The sequence below is a fragment of the Peromyscus californicus genome, unplaced genomic scaffold, assembly GCF_007827085.1.
Source record: "Peromyscus californicus insignis strain IS unplaced genomic scaffold, ASM782708v3 Scaffold_6__1_contigs__length_162567912, whole genome shotgun sequence".
Lineage (NCBI taxonomy): Eukaryota > Metazoa > Chordata > Mammalia > Rodentia > Cricetidae > Peromyscus > Peromyscus californicus.
This window is the reverse complement of record NW_026294584.1, coordinates 100,712,327-100,723,832: the sequence shown is the minus strand read 5'-3', so window position 1 is coordinate 100,723,832 and position 11,506 is coordinate 100,712,327. Positions and strand designations below refer to the sequence as shown.

At 42.3% G+C, this 11,506-nt stretch overlaps 1 protein-coding gene and 1 long non-coding RNA gene across 9 annotated transcripts in view; one reads left to right on the top strand and one right to left on the bottom strand.

Moving 5' to 3' along the window:
• Positions 1 to 232: 232 nt before the first annotated feature.
• Positions 233 to 3,407, bottom strand: LOC128099473 (uncharacterized). The gene is made up of 2 exons (XR_008214533.1): positions 3,086 to 3,407; positions 233 to 954 (listed from the first exon to the last, which is right to left on the bottom strand). It is a non-coding gene; the product is annotated as an uncharacterized LOC128099473 (long non-coding RNA).
• A 4-nt stretch (positions 3,408 to 3,411) lies between these two features.
• Positions 3,412 to 11,506, top strand: part of Znf638 (zinc finger protein 638) — a 129,492-nt gene continuing 121,397 nt past the window's right edge. For 3 of the 8 annotated variants that reach the window (XM_052721411.1, XM_052721414.1, XM_052721410.1), the window contains exon 1: positions 3,413 to 3,542. In XM_052721411.1, coding sequence (XP_052577371.1) covers positions 3,457 to 3,542 — 86 coding nt within the window. In that variant the 5' untranslated portion in view covers positions 3,413 to 3,456. Of the gene's footprint in view, positions 3,543 to 11,506 lie in introns of all 8 variants that reach the window. The other 5 variants (XM_052721421.1, XM_052721419.1, XM_052721415.1 and 2 more) reach the window with 3 other exon arrangements.

Below are 11,506 nucleotides of genomic sequence, written 5' to 3'. Positions count from 1 at the left end.
TTTTTTGTGGGGGCTTTTGTTGCCTTTATTGTGTATATACGTAAGAGTGCAAATGCTGGGTCATCTGGTAACTCCGTAACTGTACTAGTAATGACTACAGTGTCTTGCAAAATTGCTATCCCATTTTACATTTTTACCATCAGTATATACTAGTATGTATCAGTTCCAATTTATTCACATATATGCTGTATTAACTGGCTAGAACTATCAAAACAAAATACCACAGACTGAGTGGCTTAAACATGAGAACTTTATTTTCTCACAGGTCTAGAGGGTAGAAATTCAAGATAGTTGTCAGCAGATGATATGGTTTCATTTGTTTGTTTGTTTGTTTGAATGATGGTCTCCCTATTTATCTCACACTCATGGCAATCTTTCTGTCTCAGCCTCTCTGAAGATGGGTTTACAGGTGTGCACCACTGTGCCGACCCTCACATCACATGGCCTTCTCTTTGTGTGCACATATGCCTATCTCTTCTTCCTCTCATAAGGACAGCTGTTATATTGGGTTGGGAGTCTGCCTTTATGATGTCATTTAACCTTAATTACCTCTCTTAATACCTTTTCTCAAATACAGTCACATGACAGGGGTTAAAGCTTCAATATCTAATGTTAGAGGATACAACTCAGTCCATAACACTTGACACTTGATACAATATTTTCTAAATTAAATACACTATGACATTGTTACCTTTTTATTACATATTATGCATCTTTAAAATGATATACATCGCACTGTGGGCGATACAGTTTTGATTTGCATTGCTCGATGGCTACTGTTTTGATTTTTCTTTGTTACTGTGGGAAAGAACCCAACTAACAACTCAGAAGAGGACAGGTTTGTTCGGGGTCAGGGTTTCAGGAGCTTCAGTCCATGGTTCCTGGACTCCAGGTGCTGGGGCAGCACACCACGCCAGCACACCACAGCAGCAGGGCATTCTTCACCTCATGTGGCTGGGAAGCAGAAAAGAGGTAGGAAGGGGTTAGGGGGAAGACAGCTTTCTAGAACATCCTCAGGAACCCAGTGCTTCTAACTAGGCACTCACTTGCACAGTTGTCCCAACCACGCCCTGATTGGTCAGCCTGTGAATCTGGCAGTGCTTTATGTCTGTTGATGAAGGCAGGCCCTCATGGGTCAATCACTTCTCCAATCTCCCCACCTCTGAAACCCTGCTTCAATACTTGAGTACCTATAGGGCACATTTCATACCCAAACCATTAGCAGCTACTAATGTTAAGCATATTTTATGTGCTTATTGGCATTTGTATATCTTCTCTAGAGGATTATCCATTCATATCCTTTGCTCTGTTTATTTCTTTGCCCTGTCACATATTATTTCTATTACAGGTAATATGTATTATTGATTATTGGGGGATTAACCATAGGATACTTTTTCTGAATCTTGAGAGTAGTGCTAGGCTTTTTAAAAATATAATATTTTAATTAATTCATTGAGAATTTCATACATGCATTGAATGTATTTTGGTCATATTCACTTCAAACTTCTCCTAACTCCTCCCAGATCTTTGTGTCCTATTTTTTTAAATAACCATGACAGACTTTCTAAGAAAAGTTAAAAACAAAAAAACTCTAAAAACATTTTAAAATCAATTAGTATGAGTAGGTGAAAATGAAAACAGTCATTTGCCAAAATATAGTAAATTAAGCCAAAAAATAAGATGGGTAAAAGATAAGTTATTCACAATGGACTAATTTTTACATATACATGTATATATATAAATCTACAATTTTTAAAAGGCCAACTAAAAAGAAAAATAAGCAAAGTAATAAGCATGAGCAGACAGACAAGTTTATTATACAGATATTACACTACATAAAGAGATCCATTGTGGGCTGGGACAGCTCACAGTAAAGTGCTTGCCATGTGAACATGAGGACCTGGATCAAAAAGACCAGAATTTGACCCAGAGCACCCATTTAAAAAGTTGGGCATGGTGGCTCAGACTTGTAATCCTAGTGCTGGGGAGGCAGAGAAGGGAGCATCTCTGGGGCTTGCTGGGCAGCCAGGCTAGCTGAATCAGCAAGCTCCAGGTCTGGTGAGAGAACTTGGGTCAAAAAATTAGGTGGTCGGTTTCAGAGAGATGATACCCAAGGTTGACGTCGAGCCTCCACACATCTGCATGCACATACACGAGAATCTACACACATGTGTACCCTCCCACAAAAAAATAAAATTAAATACTAAAACCCCAAAGATATGTGGACTGGTGAGATGCCTAGGTGGGAAAAGGCACCTGCTACCAAGCCTCACAACCTGAGTTCAGCATGGTGGAAGGTCAAAACTGACCCCAGCAAGTTGATCTCTACACAAATGCTGTGGTACCTGTGCACGTGTGCGTGTGTGTACGGAAACACACACAAGTAGATAAATTTCATTACAAGATTAAAAGATTTGATGAATCGGACACCCTCATACATTGATTTGTGTATGTTTGTGTTAGATCTCTTTTTCCGGAAACAAATCAATGTGGGGGAAGGTTTATTTGGTTCATGTCAGAACTTCAATTCACGTTCACTTGCTCTGGTGGCCTTAGGCTCTGTGGTGAGAAAGGCAGCCATGGTGAAAGCAGTTCCAGTACACCATTGGAGGGTGGGGCTGTCACACCCTCCTACTGTGCACTGTGATGGAAAGTTCCTAATGTCACCTGCTGGAAGCCAGGCCTTTGACACTTGAGCTTTAGGGGGACATTTACAATCTTCAGCCATACCGAACTAAAAAAGAAAAATAAGTCAAAGCAATGAGCAGACAGAAAGTTGGTATACTACATAAAGACATGATTGCGGGCACGTACATGCAAGCAAACACTCACACATAGAAAAATAAATAACATCTTTTAAAAATAATAAATGCCTGACAAAACCAAGTTATCGAGGAACTTATTTTGATTCACAGTTTGAAGGTCATGGTGGAGGTCAAGGCATCCGGAGCATGAGGTCACATTTCACCCTCTCTCAGGGAGCAGAACCATGAATGCTAGTGTTCGGTTCCATTTCTCCTTTTCAGTCCAGGACGGACACTGCTGCCCACAGTCAGGACGGACGGGTCGCATCCCCTCCGCTTACCTAGTCTAGAAACTCCCTCCCAGATGTGCCCAGAGGTTGGTCTCCTGGGTGATTCTAGATCCTGTGGAGTATGAACCATCACGCAGTCAAGACCTATTTGTCGAAAAAGGAAAGCGCCCTCCAGGTCAGAAGCCTGTCTCTCATACAGATCTTCTTTCTCTGCTAGTCAGCTCCAGCCTGAAATTCCGTGCGGCTTCCCCGAGCCCTGGACGACTTGGGAGACCCGCCGGCCAGGCCCCGCCCCAGGCTTCCCGCGCTCGGTGCCCATTGGCTGCCTTGTTGGTAGGCGGACCCCTGCCCGGAGCTCAACGCCTAAGGACGCGGCAGAGGCGAGGGAGGTGAGGGAGGCGCTGGGAACTGCGCTGACTGAGATGCCCGGGGCCGGCGTTCCCGCAGCGACGCCGAGCCCCTCGTCCGGGGCCGCCGGGGCGCTGCAGGTGTCGGACTCCCTGAGGCGGTGAGCGCTCCCCTTGTCCCTGGTGCCCCCTAGTCGCCTGCGCTAGGGCTTCAGGGGACGGGCCGCCAGGTCCCCTGTAACTGTCAGTCACTCCTTGGCTGCAGCGCTGGGCGTGTGGGAGGTGGCTGTCCGTCAGTTAACAGCTAGGGACGTCAAGGCCTGCGCCCTTGGCGACACCACCCGCTGTGCTGCACAGGCCCTTGGCCCCCCGCGCGCGGCCACACTCCCTGGCCAGTCCGGACCGGCTCAGCGCGAAGCCCTTGGTTCTACGAAGAAGGAGCGCACATGACAGAGGAAGGGAGGTGGGGTCGAGAGCACGGGTGGAGGGGTGGCCGTGCAGCGTCTGTGCAGCGAGATGACTGGGATGAGCTCGGCTTTGAAAAGCTTGCTCTAAAAAAAAAAAAAGACACTTGCATAACTTGCGGTGGCTCATCCCAAAATAGTTTTTGATGTCAAGACTGTAGACGTTCGAATGCAAGACCGACACGTTCCCCCCTCGAAAAGAGAAACTTTCACGTTTTCTTATTTGGTTAGTAACAGGCTTCTGTCATCTAAGAAAGTTCTGGGGGCCTACTGTGGAATCTCGGTGGTGGAGCGCTTGCCTAGTCTGCAAAGCTCCTTGAATTTCATCCTCAGCACTTTAACACACACACACACACACACACACACACACACACACACACACACACACACACACACCCCTTGAATGGGAAAAATCAAAGGAGCCATGCACATTATTTGGGACGTTCACGAAAGGCTGTTTTTGTCTTTCCACTTGTGTTCTTTCACCCACGGCCACTCACTCACCCGGGTTTGAATTCTAAGAGTGTTTAATAGCGCCCCCTCCCCGACCAGCGGAGGGCAAGTGGAAGGCACCTGGTAGTTGGAGTAGCTGACCCTCAACTCAGCATAGCAGAGGCAGCAGCTCTGCTAATCAGGGCAGCGACTGGCATGTTCCTGGAGTCACAAGGGACACTGCTTGCATGCGGGCGTTGGGAGCACTAAATGGAAGCGTCTGCTCTTGTGGTTTACCCTTCCGGCTGGAATCTCCTTTGATTTTCTGGATGGAGCTGGCTGAATGAACGCTGGGAGTGATGAACTGCATTGCCCATACTTAATCCAGCTGACTTGCAGTACCCTCTTGCGCTCTCCCAGACTTTGAGGGGTTTGTGTGAGCTCTTGGGAATGGAGAGAATGACAGGCATTGTGGAGAAAGGGATGCTTTCGTGTTGTGTCATCCTTGGCACCAGTTTTTTGAGTCACGTTCTGGTGACGTTGTTTCAGTCTGTTTTGCCCTTTCTCGGGCCCCCTGGGTTGGTTTGAGTGAAAAGGAGAGACTGTTCTTATCCAGTAAGGACCAGAGAAGTCCACTGCTGGCATTAGGTGATTTTTTTGTTGTTGTTGTTGTTTTTTTTTTTTTTTTTTTTTTTTTTTTTTTTTTTTTTTTGTGCTGTAACTTAATCTGAAGTCTTCAAAGGATGAGAGTAGTATGGACTTTTAAAATGAGTGCATATTGGAGATTGTGGAATACTACAGTTATTGTTCTTATGGGGGGAGCTGGAATGTACAAACACTAGTTTTATTCAGTAAGTAGGAAAAAACTTAAGTACTTTGAATGCACCCTTTCAAAACCAATCTTGCGGTAGCAGAATTTACTTGCAAAATTGACATGCTCTCTCCGGGTGGTTTGAATGGGAATGGCCACATAGCCTCACGTATTTGCATGCTTAGTCCCCAGTTGGTGGACTGTTTAGGAAGGATTAGAAGATGTGGCTTTATTGGAGGTGTGTTGTCACTGGGTGTTGGCTGTGAGGTTTCAAAAGCCCACACAAGGCCCAGTCTCTTTATCTGTGCCTGCTGCCTGCTGACCAGGATGTAAAGCTCTCATCTGCTGCCCTAGCACCATGCCTGTTTGTTGCCCACCGTGATGATAATGGACTAACTTTGTAACTGTAAGCAAGCCCACGATTAAATGCTTTCTTTTTTAAGTTGTTTTGGTAATGGTGTCTCTTCACAGCAGTAGAACAATAACTAAGACCCCTCTTGATTTATATTTTCTGTTCAACTAGCTTTCTCATAGGCTTAAAGATCGTGTTTTGCTGTCCCTACTTGTCAAGATTTTTAGTGTCTTACTATTTAAATTAAGCATATTTTAGGAAGGGAGTTTATAAAGTGTAGTATGTTCTTACCTTTGCTTCTGAGAATGGTTTACAGTGATCAGGAAAGCTTAGTAATGTTTTACGAGAATAGAATGACTTAAAGAATATAGGACTGAAGAGATGGCTCAGAAGTTCAGGGCACTTGTTGCTCTTGGGGAAAGCTTGATTTTGGTCCCCAGCATCCACATGGTAGCTTAAAACCATCCATAACTCCAGTTCCAGGGGACCTGATGCTATTTTCTGGCTTCTGCAGTTACCAGGCAGCCACATGGTACACATACATACACTCATACAAAACATACAAATAAAATAAGTAAATCTAAATAGATTTTTAAAACTTTTAGCTGGGTGTGGTGGCACACACCTTTAATCCCAGTACTCAAGAGACAGAGGCAGACAGATTTCTGAGTTTGAGGCCAGCCTGGTCTACAGAGTGAGTTCCAGGACAGCCAGGGCTACACAGAGAAACCCTATCTCAAAAAAACAAAGCAAATGTCACTGGGCAGTGGCAGCTCATGCCTTTAATTTCAGCACTTGTGAGGCAGAGGCAGGAGGATCTCTGTGAGTTCAAGGCCAACCTAGTCTACACAGTGAGTTCCAGGACAGCCAGAATTACATATTGATACTATTTTTCAATACTGAAGAGATGGTTCAGTGGTTAAGAGCACTGGCGGCTCTTCTAGAAGACCTGGGTTCAATTTCCAGCATCTACATAGCAGTTCACAACTGTCTGTAACTCCAGCTCCAGGGGATCCAACACTCTCACACCAATGTATATAAAATTTTTAAAAATCAAATTTTTAAAAAAGAATATATTAAGTTGGATGTTTTTAAAACATGTACTATGATTTGTAGAATGACAGAGTATGCTGTATCTCATCCCAAATAATTTTAAATGTCAGGATAATCACTGGAATGCAACATTTACACTTTTGTTTACCAAATAGTAAGTTTGAGCTCTCATATTTTTGGTAATGTATCTTTCATTAAAGAAATATTGCAAAAATACAAAAAACTAAAAATACCTGGTTGCTCTAGTTCCTTACTGTCCCTATGATAAACACTCTGACCAAAAATAACTTGGGGAGGAAAAGGTTCATTTGGCTTACAACCCCAGGTCATAGTCTATCATTGAAGAAAGTCAGAGCAGGAGCTCAAGGCAGGAACTATGGAGGAACCATGATGGCTGTCTTGCTTTCTAGCTTGCTCAAAGGCTCATGAGTAGTTAGCATTCTCATATAATCCACCTGCCTAGGGATGATTCCACCCTTAGTGGGCTGGACCCTCCTACATCAATTAGTAATCCAGACATTCCTTCACAGACATGCCCACTGACCAATCTGATCTAGGCAGCTCCTCAGTTGAGGCACTCCGGTCAGATGACTGTAAGCTGTGTCACTCTGACAACTAAAGCTAACTAGGACACTAATGCTTTCAGTACTCAATTTTGAAGGATCATCATTATTTTTACAGTTGCCTTCAGCATGCTTTCACCCACAGCTACATGCTCAGCTTTCAATTGTGGAATGCTAATAGTATGGAATATGCAATTTTAGGGGTGAGTGGGTGGAAAGCCTGATAGGTTGTATTAAGATTTCAGTTTTTCTCCATTGAAATGTTAGTACCACTAGAGACTCGGTGTTTGGTTAAATGAGAAGCTTATTCAGATTTTCTATTATTATGACTAGGTAACTATAATTAGCTTTAGAGTCAAATGATAAACTGAGACTGCTTCTTTTGTTTATTTAACTTTCCATCGTTCTTTGAATTTCCCCTCCAGATGTTTTAATGCCATCAAATAGGCCAGAAAATGCAGGACTCTGTCAGTTTTCATTTTTTAAAAGAGTGCTTCTTCATGTCTCCCATCTTTACACTCTTGTCTGCTCTTTCAAGACAAATACCTTTAAAGAGATAAGAAAATAGATTTGTACAATAGAGAAGTATGGAAAGAAACCATCAGAGCAAGAGTTCTAGGAAATCAAAACAGAATTCTGAATGAAAAGACTAGAAAATAATGTTGTCTAGGTTTGAAGCATAGCCATAGTTCTGTGTTATTTATTTATTTATTTATTGGGGCGGGGGAGTTTTTCGAAACAGGGTTTCTCTGTGTAGTTTTGGTGCCTGTCCTGGATCAGGCTGGCCTTGAACTCACAGAGATCCTCCTGGCTCTGCCTCCCGAGTGCTGGGATTAAAGGCATGCACCACCACCGCCCGGCTGTGTCTTTCTTTTTAAACATCTTTTTTTTTTTTTTTAAATGTGTATGAGTGTTTTATCTGCATTCCTGTAAATGTACCACATACATGCAGTGTTTGCAGAAGCTAGAAGAGGGCATCAGATCTCCTGGAAATGGAGTTACAGACCATTGTGAGCTGTGAGTTGGTGCTGAGAACTGAGCTTGGTTTTCTGTAAGGACAGCGAATATTTTTAACTTCTGAACTGTCTCTACTGCCCCAGTCGTGGGTTGTTCTTGTCATCGTTCCTGGTATGATTCCTTTGCTGTTAGATCCTGGGTTTTTTGTTGTTGTTGTTGTTGTTGTTTGTTTGTTTTTGTTTTAAACAGGGTTTCACTGTGACTTCCTGGCTGACCTGGAGTTCACTCTGTAGTCCAGACTGGCCTCAAATTCACAGAGATCCACTTGATACTACCTCCTGAGTGCTGGCATTAAAGGCATCATGCTTAGCTAGTTCACTCATTTGTTTGTTTTTGTTGTTTATTTATTTATTATTTTGTGTGTGTTTGTGCACACATATATGAGGTCAGAGAATAACTTTTGGAGTCAGTTTTCTTCTACTGTGGGTTCTGGAGACTGATCTCAGACTGTCAGGGTTGTGTGACAAATACTGAGCTGTCTCCCTATTCCTAGTTCACTAATTTTGGTGAAGCATTTAGTCCAGTTACTTTCTAAGAAAAGATATGTTTTTCTTAGTCCTTGCATGTCTTAAAAATGTTTGTATGTGTGCAGGTGTGTGCGAATGCACATGTGTATGCAGGTGAATGTATTTGTGGAGGCCATAAGTTGACTTCTGTGTTGTTTCTCAGGAACTGTTCACCTTGCTTTCTGAGACAGGGTCTCCCATTAGAACTTGGGGCTCATTGATTAGGTAAGCTTGCCAATATATACCAGGGATTTGCCTATTCTTGTTTCCCCAGAGGTCTTAAAATACCTTCTTTTTAAAGGGTTATGTTGTTGGTTGTTTTTGCTCTTTTAGTGGGCCCACCACCCAGCTCCCAAATAAATCACACATGGAGGCTTATTCTTATTTATAAATGCCAGACCTTAGCTTGGCTTGTTTCTTGCCAGCTTTCCTTAACTTAAATTATCCCATCTACCTTTTGCTTCTGGGCTTTATCTGTTCTCCTACTTCTGTAAATCTTACTCTTACTCCATGGCTTGTTGTGTAGTTGGGTGGCCGGCCCCTGGAGTCTTTCTTTTTTTCTGGCTACTTCTTCTCTCCTCCCAGATTTCTCCTTCTTTATATTCTCCCTGCCTGCCAGCCTTACCTATCCTTTCTCCTGCCTTGCTATTGGCCATTTAGTTCTTTATTAGACCATCAGGTGTTTTAGACTGGCAAAGTATTACAGCTTCAGAGTTAAACAAATGCAACATAAACAAAAGTAACACACCTTAAAATAATATTCCCCAGCAGGATTCTGGAGAATAAAATTCAGGTCCTCATGTTTGATTAGTATAGTAGTTTGAATTTAATTGGCCCCCATAATTTCATAGGGAGTGGCACTATTAGGAGGTATGGCTTTGTTGGAATAGGTATGACCTTGTTGGAGGAAGTGTGTTACTGTGTGTGGGTGAGCTTTGAGGTCTCCCTTAGTGTGACACTTAGACCAGTTTCTGTTGCCTGCAAGATGTAGGACTCTCAGCTACCTCTCCAGCACCATGTCTGCCTGTATGCCACCATACTCCCTGCCATAGTAATAATGAACTGAACCTCTGAAACTGTAAGCAAGCCACCGCAATTAAATGTTTTCTTTGTAAGAGTTGCCGTGGTCATGGTGTCTCTTCACAGCAATAGAAACCTAACTAAGACACATAGCAAGTCATTTTCAGTTTACAAGTTACAGTCCATCTTTAAAGGAGGCCAAGGTAGGATCTCAAGGCAGGAGATGAAGCACAGACAATAGAGGAATGCTACTTACTGGCTTACTTCCAATTACACCTTCAGATACTTTCTTTCTTTCTTTCTTTTTTTTTTTTTTTTTGTCTGAGACAGAGTTTCTCTGTGTAGTTTTGATGCCTGTCATGGAACTCACTCTGTAGCCCAGGCTGGCCTTGAACTCACAGAGATCCACCTGGCTCTGCCTCCCAAGTGCTGGAATTAAAGGCATGCACCACCACCGCCCGAAGATACTTTCTTATACAGCCCAGACACACCTGACTAGAGATGGAACCATTGGTAGTTGCCTCAGCTCTCCTACATAAATCAGCAATAAAAAAATACCCCACAGACCATCGGATAGAGGCAATTCTTCAACTGAGGTTCCCTCTTCCTATCTCCACAACCCTTAAAAATGTTTTTTATTTTATCTTTATACTTGAATTATGGTTTGGTTGAGCCCAAGTCTAGATTTTCTTCAGAATGTTTAAGAATTAATTCCACTGTGTCTGCTGTTGGTATTGCTGATAAAAAATCTGATATTTGTGGGTTTTGCTCCTTTATCAGGGGGTTGTATTTCCTTTTCAACAAGTATTTAGTATCTTCTTTCTGGGTTTATAAAATTGTGTAAGTATGAAGTCACGATATGTTTTGTTTTGTTTTATTCACTGTGCTCTGTACTTGGTGGTATCCTTTCAACACTGAGATCTCCTTTTTCCTAGTTAGATTGTCAACTTGATGCACTGGGAAAAAATAAGCCCTTTCCTCACCATGTTGGTTTTGCTCTGTGTTTTATCATAGACTAGATAGCAAACTAGAACATTGTTTTTCCCTGTACTTTGCTAAAATTGACATCCATGTAATATCTGCTTTTCCATTTATTCTGGCCTTTTATTTTTAAGTTGGATTTTTGACCTATTGGATCAATATTTAAAAATTTTTATTCTTCCAGTTTTTTCATCTCTTAATATTTATTGTTTTCCAGATTCTCCAGGGTATTTTTTAAAATGCTATCATTGTCGTTGTAATATTTTCATTTTGATCATCTTAGTCTTAATTTGTAGAACTCTTTTATATTTTGTGGTTGCTTCTTTTTTTTTTAATAGCATCTTGTGTTTATTTTAGGGGTAGAGTATTTTCTGTGCCCTTAAAGATACTGTATTTTGCTGGGCAGTGGTGGCTTATGCCTTTAATCCTAGCACTTGGGGAGGTAGATGCAGAGGCAGAGGCAGGTGGATCTCTGAGTTTGAGGCCAACCTGGCTTACAAAGCTAGTTCTAGGACAGCCATGGATACACAGAGAAACCCTGTCTGGAAAAAAAAATACTGTATTTTTTTGTTTTTAATTTTTCTTTTATTTCTTTGTTTCTGTCATTTGAAGTCCTTTTTACTCTTTGAATTTTCAGGGTGTTTTTGTGGGGGAGAAGCTTCCAGTTCTCTGAGTGCAGGATACAATATTGGGAGCAGATCCACTGAAGGGAATATGCTAAGAGTCTCCATGACCATCCTGGTGTTCAGATTCATAAGAGAACTTGTGGGACTCTAAACTCTTTCCCAGCTAATGTATTTAACAGTAAAAGAATGTGGAGAAAATGTGGCAAAAGGAAAAGATCCATGGAGTGAAGCCTTAAAAAACAAGGGACAAGTTTTCAAAATCCCTTCAATGCAGTTCCACAGGATATGACTATAGGTGTG